Here is a 26,536-nt window from a genome sequence, read left to right on the forward strand (position 1 = left end):
AAAGTGTATTGTATTATTACCAAAGAACTACATTATTCACCTATTCGGTAACATGCCGTCACCGACAAATTTACCAGAACTCTTGGCTCACAAGCTCACAAACATGCCTTCCAGGAAATATAGTTTCTCAACAATCCTGAATCTGTACTCACCATAAACAGGCAAAAACCTATCAAGCTGAGATCATGTTCAACAATTATGCGTGTACTGGTGGGAAATGATGACGTGCCCTTACCTTGGCCTCAGACATTGCGTCTTTCCTTCTCGGGGGCAGCGGAGGAGGCTTCAGCAGCTCCTCTCCAAGCTGGTGGAGGCTGCCGCAAGACACTGACTGGAACTCTACAGAAGACATGGGGGGAAAAAAAAAAAATCAGCACGAAGATCTTATGCAGACAGTATTGCAGAGGGCAGTCAGGAAAAAGGTTCTCTTAATTTTTCATTATCTTCATCTCACCTACGTCTATTGTATAGGTGAACTATTAAATAAACAATTGATTAACTAAAAAATACAAATTGAACTTCACACTCACTTGAAGGCGGAAGGAGAACTGGAGCAAATATGGAGTTACTACCTGTAAGATTCAAAGAGACAGAAGATCAAGATCTAACTTCATAAAAAGGTACGTGCTTTACCTTTTGCATTAGTGCCGGACAACAAAAGCAGAGCAGTGTTTCTACATATTTTCCATTTCAAACTTCCATACTTTTTCCAAAGTTGACTGGATCAAGGTTGTAGTCAGGTCAGTGTTCAACATGATGCATGCTGATAGAGGCTTGGGAATAAGACACTAGGCCTTTATCGCTCCATAGCTAAAAATTATTCTTTACAGTGACAAATATAACACAGTGTCATGACAACAACTGACTGAACAACATTTCTGTCAGCACTTTTTGTACAATTCCCTTTTTAAAGACCTGGAAATAATCAAGTCAATAATAATAAAGTTTCCAGATTTTCCAGACATGAATTAAGAACAGGATTCCCACTGTAGCCTTGACATAAAAAAAAAAAGTCGAAGTGCTTCTATGACTAATAAATGTTATTCCTAACTGGTTTGTTAATGTTTTTCTAAAGGGGTAAACTATCTGTTTTCCACTATAATTAATACAAACTGCATGAAACAAGTTGTAAAATACATTCTACTACACTCCTGTAAAGTGACCCATTTGTAAAATTCCTTGATATTTCTGGCCTTGGCCAGACTTTATCAAAATTCCCTGACTTCCCCTGTCTGGAATACATCTCCCGAAATTCCATGATATTCCAGAAATTCCATGACCGGTGGGAACTAGTGCTGAAACGATTAGTCGATTAATTGATTAGTTGATAGACAGAAAATTAGTCGGTTATTAGTCGGTTATAATTTTTGTTGGTTACAGCTTCAGAAATGCTAAGATTTGCTGCTTTTCTCCGTTTCATTTCATTATAAAATGAATATTTGTGGGTTTTCTGGCTGCTGATCAGACTAAGTAAGCAATCTTAAGAATCACTTTGGGCTCTGGTAACTTGTGGTGGGCATTTGTCATTATTTTTAACATTTTATAGACTGGAACCTGGAACGTAGGAACCCGTTTGTCTGTTGAACTCACCGCCGTAGGAGCTGCTGAGGTCGTGGTCCATGAAGACCGAGCTGAGGTCGGAGGACGCCGACTGGGGAGGGGTGGGGGTGTTCGGAGAGGTGGGCACCGAGGCCGACGCCGGCGTCTCCGGCTCGGTCTCGGCGATGCTCCGGAAGGTTATCTTATGGGGGGGCTCCCTCTCCAGGGGGACGGGGTGGCCCTTCAGGGTGCCAGAGGTAGACGTGCGCACAGGCCGGATCCCTGGGGATTTGAGAGTGTACAGGGTCTTCCTGGGCTGCAGGGGGAGAGGAAGAGAGACGCACCGATTCAGACGTTGCTTGCTTTACCTCCAATACGACCCATTCTCTTTCTCTCTCTCTCTCTCTCTCTCACTCTGTGCATGAGAGGACGTCATGTCAAACCGCACACCGAAATCTGGCAGTTTAATGTCCCCTTTCTTCAAAGGCAAACGTTAATAGCTCATAAAACATGACTTAAGACTTGTTAAATCAAATCACTAGGCAAGATCTTTATCTAAAGTGGGGCTGCAATAGAGAAGAGCATCCCATTCTCCCTAATTGAGATGCCGTAGATTTGCACAAATTAAATTCTGGTTTTGGGTTTGTACACTTTTTCCAGAGAGTCCAGAGAAAGCCGGACTCGCCAACATTAGATCTTTTGCCTCTCTCATCCCTTTGGCATCCTTGGTGGTATCCCAGCTGGTAAGCGTGCTGTGTGCAGTTTACTGACATCACGTTACAGGATTTCTGAGTATTGAAGTTTAAACACTTTTCAAACCGTTTCCTCTCGCTGCCATTTGGTCCTGCCAACATGCGAAGCTGCCTAGTGCAGCTTGAAGATCCAAGATACATCAGATCCACCCAATAGCATATAATTAAATAAACAAATACTAAAATAAGTTGCATTTGTTTGTCTGGTGTCTAGTGTTAATTTCCCACCCTGATTGTTTTGTAAGTACAGCACAAGGATACTGGACTGAGTCTATATTCCAGTAGCAGCCCTGCGTACTTTCAGTCTCTATATTCATTCAGCTGTGGTGCAGCAGCCCAAAAAAGAAAATTACCACCACTGCTTGAGAATATTGAAAAATAAAACAGTAGTGTCATTCAGCCAAATTTACCACAGAAACACAAATAAATGTAGTCCTGTTATGATTGAGGATCCTAGGAATAACGATTTTATCACTGCAATCCGCACTATAACCATATCTGGGACTAAAACAGGACCCGATGTAGAACCACAAACTACAATGTCACCAAGTCACAACTGCAACAAGAACCACACTACAGAGGAAACACTGCAATCGAATCACTTACGAATCGGGGAGGCTGCCTGCAGTTCCGTGGCTCAATCTCCTGAGACTTGTTGAACAGGTAGTCAGAAAACTCCTTCTCACTCATGTTTCCCATCGGGTTCAGGTTCTCAAAGAACCTCTGAATGAGGACAAGAGAACAACTTGGAGTTTAGGGTTTAATCTATTAGTACACAGAAAACATGTTAAAATGCAATAAAGAGGAAATAAATTACAAATCGTGCAGGTGAGGGAAAAATAAAAACAAAAAAATGAAGATGACAAAGACAAATGAAACTCCACAGCAGGAACTAAATGATAACAAAACTTAAAATGTCATTCAGTACATTACTTTTAGTACTATTATTATTATGATTGAAGGTCTCACCTTGATGTCGTGCTCCACCTTCAGGCAGTAGGGCTGGTTCTGGTACTGCTGGATCTCTCCTGTGATTTCAGCCACTTTCCTACGCTTGCTGAAGTTGATCAGCTCCTTGCCGTGGCGTTTGAGGAAGTCCGGGTTGCCTTCCTCCGTCTTCAGGATGTTGGTCAAATAGATACCTGAGGACGAAGAGGAGTTTGATGGTGGTCAAGAGAAGGACACAGACTCAAAGTTGTTCAATAGCTCTCTTTGTTTGAATATTACTTTCTGGGCATCATTTATCATGTTGTTTGCTTTTCTACACAGAATTAGATCACTGATTTCTTCCATAAAAAATCCCATAAATTCATAGAAAATCTGAGATCCCATTGTAAGAATCCAACTTTTCAAGGTTTTCAATAAATAATGATGCCTTAAAATGGATAGAAACATCCAGAAATAGAAATAGTTTTTTTTGTTTTTCTACCCAGCCCTATACAGCCTTCACCTGTAGTTATGTCTATAGTAACTTTGCAGAAGTCTTACCAAAGAAAGGCACACAGGGTGGGTTTATTGACTTGAGTTTAGCCAGGTATTTCTTAAAATGGTCCTGGCTGAGTTCCACGGCTTCTTCCAGGATTTTCTTTTTCCTTTCTGGGACCGCCTGTGGGTGCAGAACAAGGAAAATCTCCTATAAGTTAGGCTTCGACCACCAGTTTAGCTTCAGACTGAACGCTTGACAGATCCAAAATACACATCATAGCATCAAACACCGAGAGGTTTCTCAAACATTAATTGTTGTGTGAGGGTTTTTCTGCCAGAGATACTCAGTGTCATCTTTTCTATCGCTTCTTGGAACACATTTTTATAGACAGGCATTTGTGTAATTTGTAATTTGTTTCCGCCCATTTTATTCTCAATGTGTTTGCCTTTTTCTCAAATTCTCCTGATTCTTGTGTAACACTGTTTTTAATTCATGACTGCCATTTCTTGTCATCTTATTGGATTTCATAGTTTTGTTTTACTGGCATAGCTGTGCTTACCTCAAAGGTGTGGTCGAGCCTGTAGACCGGGACAGAGTTGATGGCACTGACCACCTCCAGGACTCCGTTGAAGTTGTTCAGCTCCTGGAAAACCTGCAGGATCTCGATGACCCGCGTGAACACCGCCACCCTCTCATCCAGGTTCTCTGCCTCTACAATACATCTGACACAGACACACACACACACACATTTAAGTACTTTCTTCCCCAGGAGGATAACTTCAATATTCACTGCTGCAGGCCTTTCTTGAAAATATGTGATCGCGAAAGATTAACCCGGGGAAATTGAGGTTAAATAAAACAGAATCAAAGTGCTTGGATTCTCACTCACTTCTCGAACCACAGTGTGAGGTTAGTGGTGTGGCGGATCATGCGGAGCAAGTTGGGCGAGTTCTTCTCCTTGTCCTCTTTGGTCCAGACGCTGCCGACCAGCTCAGACGGCCTGACGGCTCTGTGGACGAGGGAGTTCGATCAGACCGGGAAAACATGCAAACCAGTTATCTGATTTTAACCTGATTAAGGCGATACTCTGTCATGTAAATGTTACTCCAACTTTGATTACCTTAATTAGATTATGTACTGTGAAAGCATAATCTGGTTAATACATCTAGATTTTTTGCTCAATCTTTGGATTTATTTGGCCATGTAAACAACACAATCTGCTTTCATTCAGTTTCTTAAATGTGTCAAAAACGTCAGACAGGAGGCTGTTTGGCGGTTTGTTTATTTACACAAACGACAACATAGCAGCACTCCTGCGTTACGGGACACATGCTGCATGAGGACATTATGGTGTCTCACACTTTCAGCTAACACTGACAACGAGACCACCTGTGTATCAAGCTGTTGTGTAAGTGCATCAACATTGCAGACTGGATCTCAAAGAATCACATCCTCCTAACTAAACTAGCCTGACAATCAAATAAATCCAAGTAAACCCGGGTTATTGAGGGGAAAATGTGTGACTTCGAACCATGGAAAACACTTTAATCAAACTAGTGCCTTACTATGATTATTTACATCAAGCATATATTTACTATAAGCTTATATACTGCACATCTACAGGACAGCTTACCTCTGCCAGCACTCAGACATGTTTGGCAAAGTAAACCATGCCTAACAAGGTGGCAGGTTGGCAGGTAGGTTGTTTTTTTTGTGTTAAGCACCTCTAGCCTCTGTTTGAATTTGGGTTAGGGAGGCTGCCAAACACTCTAAGCATTGCTGATTCAAGGTATCTAACCCACATGTCCTCATTACATGTCTACACAACTTTTGATACAACAAATATTTGTCTTTACAAAAACAAAAATGACACATGCATACCTTGGGCCACGGGTAAATGTTCTATAAACTTTTATTCATTTAGAGAAGGTTTGTTGAGCACACAAGCTCTTTTTTCCAGCAATGCCCTGTTTCTCACACACACACACACACACACACACACACACACACACACACACACACACACCTGGGAGCTGCCAAGTACGACAGTTTTGCAGTTTTCTACTGTTGGCCACCGAGCTACACTGGAGCATTTGGGTGAGAAGTGTTTTGCTCAGGAACACCTTGACAGTAGTTAGGGAGGGTGGAGAGCCCGTTTCTCACTCAGATTCCCTGCCCAGGTTTCCCCAGCTGGTCCAGGATTTGAACTGCTAACCTCCCCGTCACAAACCTGCTTCTCTAACCTCTACGCCCGTATCCACCCCCCACGTATCGACACGCACCGCAGCGGGAGACTCACCTGTACAGCTCTGACTCGAGCAAGGTCAGCTGGCGGGCGATCTCTATGGGGTGAAGGGTCATGAGGTCAAAGGTGTCCACCTGCCCCGCCCTGCTGATGTGCCACTCGATGGGAGGAGGCGGGCTCTCGAAGGTGATGTTGTGGCTGACGCCGTTGGACTGCGTCTGCAGCTTCCTCTTGATGATCTTATTGATGGACTCCACCCACTTCCTCATAGACTTTCCTGGAAAAACAAATACAAGGCGTTACTAGGAGCTCTTGTTTGGTGGCACTTCAACAGGTTCATGCACTGTCAGTACCAGTGACTGCACCAGCAACCCATTGAGTACTAAGTGGATCAAGTTGTCACCCAATAGAGTTGTGCCGATCTACGATGTCACTGAACATCAACGAGGGGCTGTGTCAGTGTCTATGTGACTTTCATCATGTGGCAATGTTGTGTGTTTGTTTCATCGATATAGCATTTTGAAAATAACATTTCGCTTTCGCAATGTAGCCATTAGCCAAAACAACAAAGTCATTGAATAGGAGGCGTTGAGAACAATGATCAGCTGAGTCAGCAGAGGAAAAGACATGAGTCTTAAGTGAAACGCACACATACACAATTCACACACACAGTTCCCAGAAGGCAGTGAACAAAGCCTTTTCTCCTCACTTTAAACTTGCTTTAAGTCAGTAAAAAGTGTAGCACGGCTGTTTAGCCTGTGTTTTTGAGCTCATTTATAGTCAAAATATGTTTATTTGTTTTCTGCAAACTGTGAACCAAATGGAGAATGAAACTCGCATTAATAAGACAGGACAGCTCAGCAGACAGCCCCTCCCCCCGGCCTGATGTCATCGGCCATTGGAGATGTTTGATTGGTCGATGTGACGACCAAGCAAACCCTACCACCCAACCAACTTGCCACACAAGATGCACCCATGTGAATAAAAACTCTCAGTACCGACATTACACAGCGAATAAAATATCTTGCGGTGTCTAGGACTGACCTCGCAGTTGAATTTTGCTGGTGATGTATTCCTCTAATTTACTCCTCAGCTCTGGATCGTTCTCAAAGTCGTAAAAATGATGTTCAACCCACTGACGGAAAACGTTGAGAACCCTGTGAAGGAAAGACAGATCGGTATGAACACACATATGGAGCGGATACTCCACACACATTCCACGGCATCCTGTGGGGTCCAATTAGCTTTTAATTGCAAGTATCAGCAATTGCCGCAAAATTAGATCACCATGCATGTGATGTAAACAAACTTTTTCATCCTCTGGCCATGTTCATTATTTAACCCGGTCGGCTGGTGGCTGGTGGCTAGTGTTAATTTCCTACCCAGGTAAGTTAGGATCTCTAAAGATTGGATGAACAAGGCTCTTCTGTAATGCTGTGCACTAAAGTACAGCGCCCTGACAAAGGCAAACAGCAGCAACAACGTTTTGTGTTATGAAAGGGTAAAGGCCATCTGTATTTGTGGTATTTTCACCTCCTCTGAGTATCTTGGTTTTTAAATAAAAGGCAAGGCTCTGTTTACTAATCTATAGACCACCCAAGATTAATAATTAGTTAATTTAAGATTTGTTTTGAATTACTGTCTCATTTTATGCCCAAATATTAAACAATTCATATCCTAGATGACTTTAACACACATGTTTTCTTGTCCAACCCAGACAAGATTTTACAAACCTTATTGAATCTTTTAATGTTATTAAACTTGTGCATTTGCCTACACAAGGGACACACCATTGACTTAGTGCTGGTTTCTGGTATTATTATATTGTTTGCCGGTTTTCCCATGAAGTTATACCTCATCTGAAACCAACATGCACCTGTCTGCTGTCTTGAGTTTTTAACTGTTTCTGCTAGTAAGTTTTTCAGAGACTTTTATTGCAGCTGTCATTAACTGCAGCAGAACTGCAATCCAACAGAGTAGCTCTCCGTTTTTATAGTACCACACAGACTATTCTCGACTCTGCTGCTCCTTATAAGGATAAGAAGTCTAATACTAAAGTACTGCCATGGCTCCATGGGAACATTCGGGCCTTAACAGGAGAGTGTAAGAGAGCCAAACGACAACGGAAGGCAAAGAGACTCGAAATCTTTTATGGCATTTTGAAAAGACCTCATTAGAAAATATGAGGAAGCAGTTAAAGATGCTAGAACTGGGCTGCTACAGTTTATCTATGGTTTTAGAGAAGGTTGTTTCAAGCCAACTAATAGGTTTTCTGAGTAAAAATAAAAAATCTGAACAAAATTTTCCAGCAATTCCTACCTCATTTTAGAGCAATTCATAGTACAGAGACTGCCCTCATTAAAGTGACCTTGTTTTAGCAGCAGATTTGAGTGAAAATGTGATTTTAATCCTTTTAGATCGTAGCCCAGCCTTTCACACTGTAGATCATGCAATTTTAATTGACCACCTCACATTCTGGTTTGGCATCAAGGACAGAGCAATTAATTGACTCGGCTCATGCCAATCAAATATAACATTCTCTTATTTTTATAGACTTGCTTTTATGGGATGTCTTTATCCTGTTATTTTTTGTATTTACCATTAAATAGTTTTTACCCTGTACTCTTATCTTTTTATCATGTGGTGACTTATTGTTGTAAGTATTTTATGACTATTATGCGTGATTTTCTGTGACTATTAAAGCACTGATAAGCAATGACTGTTTAAACTCTGAAAGTGCTATACAAATAGTTTATTATGCCTACGGTTTACATTGCATACCAACATAAATTATCCCCATAAATGCTATTTGCTCAGTTTTACTATACATGCAGTTACAGCTCTTTGGCCTTGTAAGTCAGTACAGGAAGAATCAACTGAGACAGAATCGGCTCTGATTGGCCGGCTGTCTGACCTGAGTTGGACCGGCTGCACGTATTCCTTCCGGAACCTCTGGAGCTCGGCTGCCATTGGCTGATCGCCGTTCCAGAGAGCCTGTCTGTCGGCCTCAGTCGGCTCGGGCTCAGGGATCTCAATCCTGGGGAAATGAATGATCAGATATGAGATCTTTCAAGGATTTCAGCATACCTACAACACCAATTCATTTCTAATAATGATTTCCATTTCCCCCCCCAAGCTTTATTCTGTCCCCGATTACGCCGCTGAAAAATGTCCACATGAATCCAGACAGTTGAAGAAAACCCGAACTATCCATTAAACAACTACAGCAATGAAAATTGTGGTGAATGGACAGCTCTTCAGGCAATACAGTACCTGTCTATCAGCAGGCTGAGAAGCTCCTGCGGCTTGCAGAAGGATCGGTATGTGGTAAGAAACGTCCGCACAAAGTTAGGATCTAGAGGGGCAAGGACACAGGAGTAAATTAGATAACGCTGAGAATGAAGGAAACAAGTGCTTTCAACACACATGATCATAAATCAAATGAAACACTTGAGTTTGCCCTATGAAATTTAAATATTTAAAATATCTTTCTTTCCACAAGAAGACCTGCTGCAGCAACTTACCAGCGTACATATGGTAGGTGAGCCTCTCTATGAGCTTGACCACTGTGCCGGCTTTAATGATGGGGATGCCGGTTTTGCTCTGCACTCTGTCCTCGAACACTATATTCTCCTCAGAGTCCTGCACAGCGAAGCGGTAAACCTCCGGGGAGGGCAGTCTGAGCGGCTGAGCCTGCTCCTCGTGCTGCAGCACTGTGTCCAACATGCGGTCCAGAGTGGAGCGGTACTGCAGAGTCACCAGCGCCGCCATCCACGCCGCCTTCTCCTCCGCCGACCGCGCGCAGAAAACGGCGCAGTTTTCGTCCTTGCCTACCAGTTCGAAGGCGTGCCGCAGCTCTGACGAGTCCTCGCGGTCCACGATGCGGATCTTCCTCAGGACAAACTTCTCCTTCAGGCGGTACTCCGCCCCGCTGCCCGAACCCGGCAGCCGTGAGCTCTGATTGGCCTTGCAGCTGATCATGAGGCCGTCAAACAGGAAGTTGTGTCGCTCGTGCTTGGCGCCCGCTCGCAGAAGCGGCCCCTCCAGGATGAACTCGCTGCAGCACTGGCCGATGTCTTTCCCCTCCCAGCCGTCGATGCTTTTCTGGATCTCGTTCATGCGTTTGATGGCTAGCTGTTTGCTACGAACCTGCCTGCTGTACAGGCGGTACATGGGCTCGCTGGGGGGAGGAGGGAGTTTGGGGGTCAGAAAATTGAGTTCAACGCATAATGCAACAATTAAGCCACAGATAAATCACTACTAAAAAAATACATGGGTTCATGCGGTGCAGTTGCTTATCTTATGTACTGTGAGGTTTTTGGTAGAATTGTTTTATTGTGAATTGTATTTTGTGATGCTTCAAATAGAAACCAATTTCCCCCACTGGGTCTATAATAGACAGACTGTTTTGTAATGTAAACTAAACATAAATGCTGGCAGCGGAGGCTTACCCAGGCTTACGGCGAGGCTGGTGTTTGGCGTAGATACGCTCCACGCTACATTGAAGGTTAAGCAGTGCTGTGATGGCCTGTTTCAGACATTCTCTGTCATCCTGGTCTTCACTGCGCTCCTGGAGTTGCTGCAAAATTGCCAGAAAACACACCAGATATGTCACTATACTTCATAACACAAAACTCTATTGCCTCTATTGGGTTGTAGCAGCCTAACTCAGATTTGATCACTATGATAAATGGCAGGGCAGCGTTAGGGATCACCAGCTACATTTTGACAGCAGGGCCAACCAGGGCTTTTCATGAGACAGACTATATAATAAACTATTATGTAGTTTATTTCAAACTATAGCACAGTTGGCAAATAATCTCATGTGGCAAAGAGATGCATAGACAATCAGCCATTGTAAATTTGGAGGAATTCAAAATTTAATCAATAATTAATAAGCCCTGGCCTAATGCTTTTTAACCTTTTAGTGTAGCAGTGTAAACCAGGCTATTAAAAAATGATTTAGCCTAACCAGAATATGAATGCGGATATTCAGAGGATATTCAGAGACATATGATATGACAGCCAGGGCTGGAAAAGGCTGATGGCTAACTAACCCTGGGACAGAACAGGAAGTAGGCCACAGGGTTTGGTCCTAGAGCGACGTCACCATGGCAACAGCTTCTCTAACCAACATTCTAAATCTAACAATCAGATCAGTCGCATACCAAATATGTCGATCCAATATGAGTAAGTTAAACATGTAAATGCTCTAATACATATAAATCAAATGTGGATGTAGTATTATAGAGTGATATTATATACACATTAATCAGGTTTGTGACTGTCAAAATAAAAAAGGAGAAAAACAAAGAAGGAACAAAGTAATTAGAATTAGAAATGTCTGTCATTTGTCCACAAAAACTGAAACTGAAACAATCTGACCCTTGACTAATGTTTTTAATATGTCGTACTGTTCCCCTTGTTGCGACATACCTGCAGCAGCTCAAAGTAGTGCATACAGTGGTACACTGGAACCATCATGAGCTGGGGAAGGACATACTGGACCGCTTCTTTGAAGCCTTCTGCAACCGACTGGAGACACAAACACACACATGAACTGTTAGAGACGGACCCGTGTGAAGGGATTATGAAAGGATATCAACCAACCATGTGACTGAAGAGAACTGAAACTCATTTAGGTTCTCACTCACAAATTTCACGCTTCACAAATCCAAGCCAAAGTTGTGATTTATGAAAAATGTATCTTGACGCCAAAATCATTGATTTTCTACGCTATCCCAAAAGCTAAAACCGACTTCTATCATTATACAAGGTTTAAACACTCTTATGTTTCTCTTTTATCATATTATTTCAAATGAGTTCAAGATGTAATCTAGGATGAAATAAAAAAAAATAAACAAAACAACAACAACAATGAATTGGGGAGGGGAGAAGTAGCAAACGTTTATGTGTAAGGAGTAACAAATGTTTCAGCATTCAAGACATTATTAATGCCTATAAACGAGACCCAATCAGAGCAGACAAGAGGTTGGAGGGTAACGAGGGAGGGAGGGAGGGAGGAGCGGTTGACCGAGTCGGGCTGCAGGGTAACCGGAGAGGGGGTTGTCATAGTATCCATTTAAATCTCCCGTTCCCCTGATAGACGACTCAGAATCAATACTCTAGTACTCAGACTCCACAGGAGCGCCCACACTGTCTGTGCAGAGAGGCGAGGGGAGGGGAGGGGAGGGGAGGGGAGGGGAGAGAGAGAGAGAGAGCGCTTGTGTACATGTAAAATAAAGAGATTTACAAAGAGACAGAGAGAGAGAGTTTTAGCTGCCTGCTGCATACTGATGGACAGATGGACATCCTGGGAACAATGACCCAAGTTAAGATTATGTTCCTATATGTCAGCATCCGCTACATTTACATTTGGTATACATGTGTTTGCTAATTTTTATTTGTTTAATCCAAGTTGAGATGTAAACCCAGGGTTTTCCGACAATAAAAAATAAAAACTTCATATTTTGAAACTTTCTCTAAATTCTCTCTGCTTCAAAATATGCACACTTTACATTTTAAAATAGTATAAACTCAACATGAAGCATTATTTTTAGAGTGCATCTAAGCTGGCAAGCCAGGTATGAATTTGATGTTTCGATTAAAGAAAAAAAGGGCTTGGTAGTTTTTTCCTAGTTTTTGCCATCATGACAATTGAAAAGACGTGTTTTAATTGCATTTTGGGTTCGAAGTAAGTTCTGTGCCTTTCATCATCACTCACTAAAAAGGACCATGCAGCACAGTAGTAGTAGTAGTAACCTACATAGAAGCACACAAACACATTGGGAATATCGTACAGCACGGCTATGAGAACAACATGTACCCATTTCAGAGGTACAGGGCAGGCTGAACCTAATTCTTGCTCTTTTGCCGTCTTAATTTACAGCTTATTTTCAACATGAAATGTGCCTCGGGCCACGGCCCCCCCTCCGTCTCCCCAGGAGAAAAATGGCCCGCAGTGTGGCTGCCTGTTCTATTTTTAAAAGGCGATGTAATTTACCCACAATACCAGACGCTGCAGAGTGCAGTGGCTGAGTGCTCGACAGACACATCTATCTGACAGAGAGCAGGGAGGGAGGGAGGGAGGGAGGGACGGACGGACGGGGAGAGAGAGAGGGATGGAGAAAGTCAAGAGGGATGGAGTGAGAAAGACGAAGCAGATGAAACGAGACAAACGCTGAAGAGACAGATCACGGCACTAACAATGCCAGTGTTACGGATTCGATTCCCGATTCCCGCCACTAAGCATGTACACATTCATGCAAGGTGCTCTGGATAAAAGTGGTCACATAACGGCGTATGTTATGTTAGAAGAAGGGGGGGGGGAGAAGGAGAGATGGGGAGACACACACCCAGTAGGGTTAGAGATAGACGAAACACAAAGTGGGAGATTCTAAAATAAGATTATCGCCTGGTGCATAAATGGGGTAGGAGCAGTTTGATAAAAGGGGAGGGGGGGGTGGGGTGGAGACTGGTGGAGACACCATTACAGCATGAGCCCCTGGGACTGCTGAGGATCAGCTAACACACACACACAAACACACACACACACACACACACACACACACACATATATACTGGGTATCTCACTGATACACACAGTCTGTAGTACAATGGATGAAGCATGGATTTGAAAAGCAACACAATAAATATTACTTTTTGACCAGGCCCAAACGGAACCTGTGGACTCCTAAAATAATTACTTTAAAATATATACCACATAACATGCTTTTATGTTATAATATAGTGGTTAATACAGTTAAGAGGCAAAACATAAATACTTTAAAGAATTCAGATTTCCAGAGAAAACCACATAAAATTAAAGAAATAACAGATTCTGTTTGGACCTGCTAAATGTCTTCGCTTATCTAGCAATCAGTCACAGACAGTCTATCCATCCTATGTTTGGTTTATATGAAAACAATTTGCTGATAAAATACAAGCATATTGCGCCAGTGACGACAACCTTGCCTATTTTATGACGTGCAACAGTGAAACAACAATGTGAGGGGCTTTTGAATGAATACAATAGTGCTATCAATACAATAGTGCAAATAAAGCTTTAATTTTAACTCCTGTGCCTTTTCCCCTGTTCGACTCCCATACAAATCAGTGTATGAAAATAAACATTGGGTGTGGGTAATCAGGGGACAGTGCTGGGTGCCAGCGTTGTTGATCTAACTGGGGTTAGACTTGTGGTGCGAGGGTAAACACGGCAAGGCCCCAACCTGAGGTAGAGCAGGGCCAGGCTGTAGCACACACACACACACACACACACACACACTGAGAAAACACTGGACTGAGCAGCACTGGTTCTGACTCATAATACTATCGCAGTAAAATAAGATAAACAGTAGGTCTATTGTGACAAAACTAAAAAACCCCGAAAAGGCCTGAAAAGAGAAAAAAAAAAAAAAAATCAACTCATACTGTACATACTGTTATGAGTTTGGCGCTCTGATATTGCTTCATGTGAACGGCCAGACTCAGTGGTCTTTGGCCTGAGAAAACACCAGCAAATATTTCATCTTCAAAGGCTGCCAAACTGCACCCCACTGAGCATAATTCAATGCTATTCTTGTGAGGAATGTCCAAATAAAACAATGCGGCACCAGTGAATAAACTGTACACAGGACGCTGAATATGTCATGACATGCCCTCAAAAGATATTGGGAGGAATTCCACAAGGCACCCAGGTTAACTTCAAAGCCAAACGGGAACAAATAACGAAACATTGTTTGCTCGGTTTTAAACACATAAATGACCTACTTGTACTTTCATATTAAACAAACAAGTTATTTTTTATGCTTTTCGTTTTTTTATTGAATTTCTGTGTTATAAGACAGTTTACACTGGGGGAATGACAGGAAAGATTGCAGAGAGAGATTGCGGGACGACACGTAAGAACGGCTGTGAGACAGATTCAAACAAAACGTTGCGAGTGACGCTTTGGCAGGCGACCATGACACTCAAGATAAACAAGTTTAATCAGATAAAAAAAGATTTTAACCACTGTCACTCACGCCTCTATCTCTAACATCCAAACTAGGTTTCTATATAGTTGCTCACCTTATTTTAATAGCACAAGGGATAGTTTCATCAGATTCTGTGCAATGGTAATGCTGAGGTTCCTACACACTTTCTTTTCAAAATCCCAAACTTGTTTCAGACGTTCATTTCTTGAATTTGACATTTTTGGTCTTGTTTTTGGTTTTGTGTAATATTCCGTACGGTAATAACAGCTGGGCAACAACTTGGTCATATCACTCTATTACTGGAGATTATGTGAAAACCCAAATAACATATGTGAAATAGCACTGTGTCTACACACCAATGTGCATCTGAACAGAACAATTACATTTTTCCATTATCGCTTTCCAGACCTTTTTGTGTAAATTCCAAACTTCAACACCTGGAAATAATAATCCAATTCATTTTCCATACTTTTTTAGGAACCCTGTGTGAAACGACAAGCTCCAGTCAACGGTCTCCGAGGCGGATAATCGTCCTACCTGGAAGTAGAGGCCAACAGTCGATCGTGCCATCAGGTTGTTGAAGTGATCGTGGAACTCCCTGTTGAGGATATCCTGCGACAGCGTCTCGTACGGGTCAAACGCCTGCTCCTACAGACGGGCAGAAAATAACTCAGGAGTTATGACGACACTAGGCCTGCAACTAATGAGTATTTTCATTCTAGATTAATCTAGCAATTATTTTTTCGATTAATCATTTAATCTGGAAAATGTCAAAAATATGACAAATGCCCATCACAAGTAACCAGAGCCCAAAATGATTCTTAAAACTGCTTACTTAGTCTGACCAGCAGCCAAAAAACCCCCAAAGCATTACTTTAATAATAATATGAAACAGAGAAAAGCAGCAAAACTTAGCATTTGTGAAGCTGTAACCAGCAAATGTTTGGTATTTTTACTTGATACATGACTAAAACGATTAAATCGATTATCAAAATTATAATCAATTAATTTTCTGTCAACGTCATGTACTGTGAATCTTTGCAAGTTATCAATATATCTGCAGCATTGTCACTATACTGTCAATTCCGGTATATTTAATGCGGTCTGATTTTTAAGGGGTCAAACAAACAGAATTCTGCTTCACTCGTCTGGTAACTGGTGAGTCTGAGGAAGGTTTTCTGGTCTGAAATGCTTCGTACCTCTGCTAGATCTTCGAAGCAGCTGCCCACCAGCGGATGAGGGCTGCCGTCCGCCGTCATCTCCACGGCGTCTTCGATCAGTCCCAGCAGCTTCACCGTCAGCTCGTGGATGTCCAGGATGTTACTGAAGATCACCTCCACATCCTGCACAAGGAGGCAACATGAGCGGCGGTAGCAAAACATACTTTACTGTCCCGTTGTGAGAGGAGTGGCAACATGTTAGCGATAAATAATCAAAATAATGGGGGGAGGAAAACCACGTAATGCAGAAAGTAAGGAAAAGTATTCACACAACCCTGTTCTGCAGCTTTCTAACGCACTTTTTTGAGTTTTTAACCTTTAACAAACACTTTTTACAAGTCGTTTCCCTCCTCCCATTAGTTTGCTTAATATTGTGCAGCCATTCTGCGTTTTCCACCTTTTTCCCTAGCGAGAAATAATCAAATTGAGGATGGTGGTGGAAGGTTGCTGGTTTGAATCCCTGGACCAGCTCGGAAAGTCTGGGCGGGAAAAGTGAGTAAGTATCGTTCTCGCCTCCTTCAGCAACTACGAAGCTGTGGCCGATAATTGAAAACTGGTTGCATTGGGCATCTCCCAGGTGTGAAAGTGTGTAACCATGTGAGTGTGAAGCAGGGGGTCGCTGAAAGAATGCTGAATGCACGCTTAGCTAACCTTCCTCGGATAAATAAAGGCTTAAAAAAAAAATGGTGGGAATATACTGTAAACGTAACGGCGGGCCCAATTTGCCTGAGGGCCTGAGGAAATCATCAGTCAAATAAATGAGAAAGTACACCCCCAAAATAGAATGGGGTGATTATTGACTGCTCAAGTATGAATAGAAGTTGTGTCCTGTCATTATTTGACCATAACACTTTCTTGACATCTCCCCAAGTAATTTCAGATTATACCGTGTTTCACCAGACATAATTGAGGTTATTTTGGCAAGGGCTGCAGATGTTGTTCCTGTCTCAACATAATTACGTGTTCTGCGTTCCATAGGGCCTCACAAAGGTTTATCCTCCTCACCCAAATGATACCACAAATTACCCAACCCAAAATATGCAAAGCCACAGCAACCCATAAAACTTAACTTTCCATTCACTCCTTCGCAACCCATAGAGCTACCATCCCACTCCAGTGCTGTGGACTTATAGCCTCCCTCCCCTCCTACCCCCTACCAGGCTGCAAAGTATGTTTGAGCCATACTTTTCTTCTTTTTTTTTTTTTTTTAGGAAATTTAGAGCACTTCAATTGCCATATTATACAGAGTGTAATTAGGAATTTGTTTCTTTGCATATCCTTTTGACATGAATGTACAAATTTCACCAGAGGGATCAAAGAGAAGGGGCAGAGGCATTGGCTGTTGCAAGGGTTGAGGCTGTGAGCTGTTTACGGGATAGTTAGTCTCTCTGCCTGCCTGGTCATCACTCAGAAAAATAACCCATCTCATGAACAAACTCTTTAGTCACACATGATTTGCGAATGCCTTGGTATTGTGTCTGTCTGCAGTGTGGAGGCATCTTACTGTGAGAACAGTTTCAGTTTCTGGTGGTAAAGTAGCATCAGGATAATATTTATATTACTGAAAAGTCTGAGAGAAAACATACATACTTGTTCTAAGAGGAATATACACAACAGTGAAGTCCTGCCTTTGTTTGATGTTTAAAGAAACTGTAAACTCAGTTGGGGTTTTTTCACAGTGTTCCTCTATGCTGATTACCAGCTAGCTGATTACAGAGTTTCAGTTCTAATCTTTAAATGTTCTTACACTGGATTTGGTTGCAAATGACTTTGTAAATACGGTAAGTTAATCAAGTGCAGTTAGGAACCTGACTCTTTGTTTATAAGCTGGCTTTACAGTAAGCTGGCCACAGCTACTGTTCTCACCTAAGACTGCAGGATATTAACACAGAAAAAAAAAAACAGAAAATCACATAGCAATTCTTGTGCTGAGTGTTGTGATTGCGATGTAAAGAACAATATATGAGGGCACAGCATGATTTTGTTTTTCAGCACTTGAAAAAATATATAATTTGGGTGTGAAAATGAGATGCTTTGCTCTGTTTGAATGTAATCCAAGATTTGTGGCCTGGGATTCTGCATTGCACTGGAGAACACTGTTCAGGTAGGTGTAAAGTGAAAAGTGTTCTCCTTTTATCAAATTTAAACTGTTGCGATTTTGATTGTTTTCTGATTAATTGTGCAAGCCTGTCCTCACCTGAGGCGTGAAGATTTTGTTGTTGGACAGGAAGTGGTGGCGGAACACTTTGATGATGAGGTCCAGCTCTCGCAGGTACTGGCGCTCCTCTGCGATCTCGAGCCTCACCAGGTCGTCGTAGGTGAGCTCCCCGGAGGACGACGGCTCCTCGGTGCACTGGGACACCAGGCCGATGTCCTCCTCCTGGTCAAACATGTCCATCAACACCTGCAGACGGACAGCCAAGGGTTGGAGGAAATCAACACCAAAACAATCAAAACACCATCTTCTTCTCTCTAGTGCAATCTTTGGCAGCTGGTGTGCTGTGCTTTTAATGTTGTGAAAACAAAAAAAATTGCATTTATTCCATGGACCGTTTGTGGAAAATACCTAAACTAACACTCACCTTGTCCGCGCACATAGACACCTTGATGTCCTGCTGGCTTATTTCATAGTGCCGGATGTTGCCGACATAGTTGCCTGCCAGTTTCAGTATGTCTGCTGATATGTATTCAAGCACAGCTACAATGTACAGGGAGACGTGGTAGTCGACTTTATAGCCCAAAACCTCCTGTTGAGGAAACACAGGGAAAGAACATATTAGGTGTTAGACCAAACAGCAGATGCAAATAATTCTTAGCGTTTGTTTCAACCTGCATGGAGAACCAGATCAGTGGAGTTTATCGCCTCAGGACGATTCAATTAGTGTCGATACAGCATGCTAAAGGGACTCACAAATACTTCCTAGTGATTGTCGTAACCTTTTGGCACTCATATTGTCCTATGGGGTAAGCCCCACCCGTCTGAGAAGACTAGGTCTGGTAAGTATGTGAATAATGCTATGGTCCCAAATATATTAAATGAAAACAAATGTGTTTTATAAAAGAAAGTGGGTAAATTCGGTCCTCGGTTGACAAAATGATAAGACCTGCTCAATATTTTAGAGACACTGAGCGATATATCTTTCCAAAATTGTTATATACTGTAGTGTTTTGGGGTGTACGGCTTCATATCTTTGCTAGAGAGAATGGTGGGCAGGGCAAAGGTCCTTACCTTAAGCAAGGGGTGTATCTTGTCCACAGGGAGAAGCAAGGGGTTTCTCCTCTTGCGTTTCTCGATAGCCGACTGGGCGTCGGCTATGGCCCACTTATCTATAGGGTGGGGAAAGGTTTTCTGGACGCGTTCCTGGTACGAGGGAAGAAGGAAAATAAGCCTCAGTTACAGTTACAATTAATACATTGGGATGTTTTAAGTTGGCTGAATGCTGCATCATACATAAGTCATCAATGAGTTCATGTGGTACGCCACTGTAGTAGCACATGTTCTCCTAAATGGAAAATTTTAGGAGCACAAGCAGGAAATTTACAAGCAAAATCTGTGAAAGTAACCCATCTCCGTCCTAAATCTCAATTTCCACACCTATGCATTTTATCAATTTACTACGTAGCATCAATTTATACTCAAGAAGCGTATAATACTCAAATTTAATCACAGTAGCTTTAATACAGAAGTACCAGGAGTGAGAGAGGAAGCCTTACCTCTACGTCCTGAACGGAGCGAGGCTGGGCCACACACAGCATGTTGAGGAGCTGCAGGATCAACTCCTCGATGTGCTGCAGCGCGTCCTCCTTCGCCAACAGGTTTGGGTGGACCTGCTTCTGTACCTGCAAGGTAAAGAGAAACATATGAAAAAAAGAGATGAGTGGCAGGTATGGCAAGTTGTTAGAAAGAGCTTCATTTAATCAAAGAGGGTGGGAAATCAACACCAGCCAAATGCTAGTAACTTTTTGATTTATCAGCCATCATGACCTGTAGAATAAAAAACTACTTTTCTCCTGCACTGTTCACATATTTGTGATCTTTGGGATGATGTGAAATTGATCATGACACCAAGTATGATGCAGTGCAATTAGGTTCATATCAACTTTAATGATGCAAAGACAGCAAGTGTGGAAAATGAATGATTGTTGACGACAAACACATCTTCCCTCAGTCTTAAACGTTGCAGCACGCCATAGATATGCAACTAAATAAACACTCGGCATTTGTTTAATTATTCAACATCCAATCAAGTTTCAAGACGCTGTTAAACGAGGCATGAATCACTGACCGCAAACAACAAAAGACATGACATCATCATTGTTAAAAAAAAACAACAAAAGGGCCATGCATTTAATAGTCTTTTGAAGAAGGTTGTCAGTCTTTATGTCATCCTGGCTCCTGCTGGAGGGTGGAACCAGCCTGACAGAAAAGGTGTGGTTTAGGTAGAGACAGGAGAGAAGGTGTGGCTTTGTCAGATCTACGAGTGGAAAGAGAAGACCCCCCCCCCCCCCCCCACCCCACCCCCAAAAGTTGTCGTCATTCGGGCCGTGCCCTCTTGCAGGAATGCTGTCAGTTCAGATACTATTATAGGACCCATAGCAGACTAGAGAAAAAAAAAAAGCTGTGGCAGAGAACGAGAGGAGAGGTGGATAGAAAGGGAGCCTCACATTTACTCTCTCCCTTCGTCTGCATCTCTCTCCCTATCACACACACACGCACACACACACACACACACACACACACACACACACAAAGGCTGGGCTGTTCACATGCGAGTGATGGAATTACCCTGGCATATAGTAAAGCGGGGCGTTATGATGACAAAACGTTGCCCCCGGCATGTGGAATGTGAGAGGAGAGTTTAAAGGTCAACCCTGACCGGGCTTCGCGCATTCTTCTGCTCTGACTTAACAGTGATACAGTGATGGGCAGGATGTCCCCTCCGTCTCAAGTTTACTTATTTGAGATAAAATGATAAAACACAGAATGAAAAAGGGAAAAAATGTACAATTTGCACGTGACAGATGAAAAAAATCCCTGAGCATTCCAATACAGATTCAAATTCTGATTCATTAACCACATTCAGATGCTTTTTAAACAAAAGAGCAGATGGAAAAGATAAGCAACAGTTTGGCTTCCAGTTCTGTTTCCGTACGTCATTTCTGTTTTGATGCAGACTCACGAGACATAACAGTTATAAATAATGTACCAGTGTAAACTTCAAGTGGAAAAAAAAAAAAAATAAAACCGGTCAAAGCAGAAGTATGAGATATATTCCCTCAGCCTCAAAAAAGGCACTTGACCAAATTCCACATGACACCAGGAGTTGTGAGTCACCCAACAGAAACTACGGGGGTTTCCCCCGATTCCATTCACAGAATAGTTGGCCCGTTCCATCGAGTGGCCTACAACCAACAAGTGCCCTCTATACTAAAGAATTCAGAGAAAAAAGGTCAGGATAGCACACAGAGCAGCAACAAATATAAACAAAATTGAATAGAATTTGTATAAAAGACAATAGATATTTAAACACAGATACTCATAACTGCCATACTGCTATACTGTACCAAATAACCAGCAGCTGTTGCATGCCTGTGTCGTACTAAACTCACTGACTGACTGACTGAGGACTTCTACTTTCAAATTTGAGGCCTCATGTCTTAAAATTTGAGGTGTGCTTGATCCCACGTTTTTATTGCGCGTCTTTGTCCTTTGCTGCTCAGTAAAGCACTTAGTGACGAACCTGTTTTATTGAAAGCGCTTTATAAATCAATATGACTTGACTGATGACTGACCGACTGGCACTTGGATGGATGGATGAAGCTCTGGTCTGAAATGACACTATAGGATGCCTTAATGTGCCTGACAGTTGGGCTAGATGAGGACGTCTAAATTGAGGACTGAAAGGAGAGCAGGGCCATGTGTAGGTATGACCGTAGCTCAATATATTTACAGTACCCGTGCAACCTGATCCTAATGGGTGACGGACATACACACGGACTAATATAGCTGGCGGTTGATGCTACAGTAAGGCGCAAGGCAAGAGTAAGCCAAGTGAAAGCAATGAAGTAGAAAATGGAAGGGGAACTCCTGAATTTGAAATGCGCGGATTATAAGCATGAGGCACAAGATGAGAGTCATTTGGTATGCGAGGAGAGGAAACTACATTTTTGCTCTGCCTGCCACAGCGGCAGGTGAATTCAAAACTTCTACCGGTCACTTTTTACCAGCTGAAAGCTGTTGAATACAACAGATTCATCATAGATTTTAAAATCCTGCAAGCGGTTGGTGGAATAATCAAACCGATCTGCCACCTGCCAAAATATATCAGCATTTAGCTGGTGGCTAGTGGTAACTTCCCCACTATATTACTGTATGTAGGCAAAGGCACTGGGTGGAAAAAAAAATCTAGATGATATGTAAGCTTTCATGCACATCCCCCTGTGCCATGCTAAAGGTGTTCAGTTTCATGGTTCAGCTCCATTAAGGAGGGCCGGCTAGCGTACAGGAAGTCCCAGTGCTCGCTCACTCTCGCTTTCTCTCTCTCTCTACCCGTCTCTCTCTCTCTCTCTCCCCGTTGTTCTCCACCACACAGAGCGGAGGCCCCCGGGGACAGGAGATCATAGCAGCAGACTGAGCGGTATTGATGTGGGTGTACGAGGAGGCAGAGGAGGCAGCAGCAGCAGCAGCAGCAGGCTCACTCTACACATGCAGACTGGAATAGAGCCAGCCATACTGCGAGCGTAAAGCCAGGAGAGGAAAACCAGAGAGAAGCCACCAGAAAAATGAAAGCCGCACACATAAAACACATGCAGACATACACAGACGTCGTGCATGTTTTTACAGACACAATATGCCAATTGACGGGCGTTTTATCCAAAGCATGAGTGCGTACATTTCTAGCATAAGTGGACCAGGTGGGAATCGAACCCCTAACCCGTGGCAGCATCAGTGTCACAGTCTACCCATTGACAAAAAATACAGAAAAAAAAACAAATTAAATAGTAGGTCAAAATCTGTGTTGCAGCCCGGTGGTTTTCAACGAGGCCCGAGAGTCTGCGGGTTTTCATTCTGTCCAACCAATACACCAGCTGATTTCACTGATTAGTTTCACTGATTAGTTCACTGACGTTTTTGTTACTGTGTGAAACTCAGCTGGTTCAGCGTTTGGATGGAATGAAAACCTAAAATGTACCAAATATAAAAAGGTGACCCAATCAGTCTGTGGGAGAAGGGGTTGACTGGAAGGAATTTAACACAATAAGCCAAATGCTGGAAAGGTTTGGCTAAGAAGTTTGTCTGATGTCGGCTCTACCAGCCACCTTGGCAGTTAGCCAGTCATGATTTGGAGGTTCAATATAAAAAAAATTTTTTTTTTTAAAATCTAGTAACTTGGTATAACAGTGGCTACGTTTACATGCACAAACAATTCTGTTCTCACTCAAGTTACCTGGTTCTGTGTAGACGAATGGAAAACTACGATTATGAGAAATCTGATTAAGATAACCGATATTTAACAGGTTATAACAAGGCATGGAAATATCGTACTCCTTTTACTTTTGGTTTTCACCCTCTGCGCAAACTGACTTGTGCAGCATTGTGGGTACATGTTGATGTCAACAACAACAACAAAAAATGGCAGCAAGCAATATTTACTATTATTATTAGGATCACGATTTCTTTCTACTGTATTAGAAGTAACCTACTATTACTCAGTGAAACTGAATTTGAAATTCCCCAAGTGGATCAATAAAGTGCTATATTATCTTATCTTATCTGAAAGCAGGAGCTGGTGGATGCAGGTTCTCATACTTTTTTTTGTTGGTGGACAGTCCTATCTGTAAGCGAGACGCCACAGGCGAACAGGAATATTCTGTTAACTGGTTTATTCATGAGAACATGGATACTCAATCGCAGGGTATCAAAGGTGCATGTAAACAGCTTAACCTGAATAAATTTCAGTTTTGTTTGACATCACACCTAAAATCACCATTCGGTTCAATGAGATGAACATTAATTTGATTATTTAACATGATTTTGCATACATGAACCATATCGTGATATATATTGATATCGAGAAAAATCCTTATGATTATCATGATATTGATTTCAACCATATCGTCCAGCCCTAACACTACGCATGTAAACACAGCCAGTGAAAGTGAATTTTGAAATGCAAAGTTCTGCCCTTGACAATATAAACTACTCTAAATGTAGGTCTGCACAATTATCGCTAATAATCCTGATTATTTTACTAGATAATGCGATCACGTATGTTAATAATGATTATTTGTCTCGATGATTTGGGGGAACAAAATTATTCTTGCTTACTTTTCATATCGTGTATCAAGATCTTGGTTTGACACAGTGGGTGTTTTAAAGGCAACAAAATGAAATTAGATGTTTTAATACTGCCAATTTCTACAATAATTAATCAAATTAAAATCGTGATAACCAATTACACAATATTAACTGTGCAGCCCTGACTAAATGACAGAGGCCAACCAATTTATCCATGCGGTAATAAATATCTACATACAGTATATATGCTTCTGAACATCATGTAAGTCGTAACTATAACACAACAGAGTGATCAGGTGTTGTGTGTGTGCTGGTGGTAAAAGAACAGCAAGGTTGGGGGTGATAATAGAGGCTGGATGGTGTTAATACAGGGTTAACATTTCTAATTCAATTGATTATTCTCCCGGCTGTGTATATGGGGCTGCATCAGGCTCAGGTTGCAGGTAATGTGGCTGTGTGTGTGTGTGTGTATGTGTGTGTGTGGGTGTTTGTGTGTGGTGGGGGGTGGGGCTTGTTATTATACCCGAGCATGTGTCATTGTTTGTGATTCATGCCATGACATCATCTGCCATTACAACCAGACTGTCTGGGGAACCATAGGGCAGAGATCAACTCTGAGACAACAGACACACACGTACGCACACACATTAAAAACACACACACACACACACACACACACACAGGAGATGCACAGCACAGACATACAAGACACACACAAAGACAAAGAGAAACACAGAAACACAGAGATAAACTGTAAGACACAGACAGAAACAGAAAATGACACACATATTTATGCATGTGCGGTAACACAAACACATAGATGGCACACACACACATACACATATATATACTAGGTCTGAAAGTTATTGACAAAATATATAATTTTTTCTAAGTTTTTCTTGTCATCAATTTTTAAAATTGTTTAAAGAAAAGTGATTTTGTTCAAATAAAAGAGATGTCAGTGGGCAGGAGTTTGATGAAAAGATTTTCACCAATATTGTACTTCATTAATGGACCAAAGGTTAACTGGAGCTCTAAAATTCCTTGTTTAGAAATAATAGAAGCAATTAAATGCTGCCTCTGCGATTTGGAAATTGCAGAAGTTCATATTGCGATTTCGATTTTTCTTTTCCGATTAATTGTTCAGCTCTAACATATACACACAGAGGACGTAAACAGGTGACAACACAAACATACACACACTGAAGACACAGTCACAAGCACACTATACTCCACTGGCAGGCAGCTAGCCTTCCTCACATGTAGAGCAGCAAGACAAAGGCTGGTGGACCTCCAAGCGACAACACGTGACCCTAGGGTGACCTTTGTCTGACCTGACCCACTGCCCCTGGCCTGTGTCCAGCCTCGTCTCCGCCTCAACTCTGTCTGAGGACGGAGAGCACGCTGGTGTTGACGGGGCTGATGGGAAGGGTGGGGAAAGATGTGGATTAATCAGCCCGCGCTCCTCTCTGCGGACGGCCCGGGGCCGGTGCACAGGAAGTGCGACCTGTTACCAAGAACATCCTGTCCAATCAACATGCAGAGCTCATCCCGGAGGTACGGGTCTCCACCGGCAACCGCCAGGGTCCAGATATGTCAGGCTCTTTGCTGTGTGATTCTTTATTCAACTCGAATTAAAGGAGGTGAAGGCTGCTGAGGGTGAGGCTTCCCTTGCCTCACCTGTTCTTTTTCCTATATTTTGTTTTTTACTTTGACTTTTTTTTGCAGTAAATCCAGAGAAACATTTCCACATTCATAGACAAGGTCTGAAAGTAACACCTGCCAAGTGCCAAATGCCAGTAAACTTTGGCTTTGGCGGAAAAAGGGTCACCCACCACACTGGCCGGTAACTCTTTGAGACAATAACATTTGAATGGCTCAGTTACATACAGTCTTTGGTCCTCATTTGTGGTCAAACTTTGTCCCTGCTGACCATCGTACACTCTCTCTAAATCACTGTGTATCAAACAGGCTCAAACTGGCTGCCTGGTACGCTGCTTTACACAAAGCAGTAGTTCTGTACTTCTGCAAACTCTTCCTCCTGTTTCGTTAGTCCAATGTGGCGAGGTGTGAGGTC

The 26,536-nt window shown here is 42.4% G+C and overlaps 1 protein-coding gene and 1 long non-coding RNA gene across 2 annotated transcripts in view; one reads left to right on the forward strand and one right to left on the reverse strand.

The window, feature by feature from the left end:
- The window catches only part of LOC139909618 (uncharacterized), a 230,486-nt gene that overhangs the window by 6,985 nt on the left and 196,965 nt on the right, over positions 1-26,536 (forward strand). The window lies entirely within an intron of this gene.
- sos2 (son of sevenless homolog 2 (Drosophila)) overlaps positions 1-26,536 on the reverse strand; it is a 35,238-nt gene that overhangs the window by 3,738 nt on the left and 4,964 nt on the right. The window contains exons 2-22 of the mRNA XM_071895948.2: positions 19,875-20,000; positions 19,390-19,521; positions 18,743-18,907; positions 18,358-18,564; positions 16,140-16,283; positions 15,478-15,588; positions 11,399-11,497; positions 10,414-10,541; positions 9,487-10,142; positions 9,236-9,317; positions 8,877-8,999; positions 7,007-7,119; positions 6,017-6,239; positions 4,607-4,726; positions 4,277-4,439; positions 3,780-3,897; positions 3,261-3,433; positions 2,898-3,014; positions 1,591-1,855; positions 531-572; positions 236-339 (exon numbers count right to left, since the gene is read on the reverse strand). Coding sequence (XP_071752049.2) covers positions 236-339; positions 531-572; positions 1,591-1,855; positions 2,898-3,014; positions 3,261-3,433; positions 3,780-3,897; positions 4,277-4,439; positions 4,607-4,726; positions 6,017-6,239; positions 7,007-7,119; positions 8,877-8,999; positions 9,236-9,317; positions 9,487-10,142; positions 10,414-10,541; positions 11,399-11,497; positions 15,478-15,588; positions 16,140-16,283; positions 18,358-18,564; positions 18,743-18,907; positions 19,390-19,521; positions 19,875-20,000 — 3,411 coding nt within the window. The remainder of the gene's footprint in view (positions 1-235; positions 340-530; positions 573-1,590; positions 1,856-2,897; positions 3,015-3,260; positions 3,434-3,779; positions 3,898-4,276; positions 4,440-4,606; positions 4,727-6,016; positions 6,240-7,006; positions 7,120-8,876; positions 9,000-9,235; positions 9,318-9,486; positions 10,143-10,413; positions 10,542-11,398; positions 11,498-15,477; positions 15,589-16,139; positions 16,284-18,357; positions 18,565-18,742; positions 18,908-19,389; positions 19,522-19,874; positions 20,001-26,536) is intronic.

Source organism: Centroberyx gerrardi, chromosome 17 (genome assembly GCF_048128805.1).
Source record: "Centroberyx gerrardi isolate f3 chromosome 17, fCenGer3.hap1.cur.20231027, whole genome shotgun sequence".
Lineage (NCBI taxonomy): Eukaryota > Metazoa > Chordata > Actinopteri > Beryciformes > Berycidae > Centroberyx > Centroberyx gerrardi.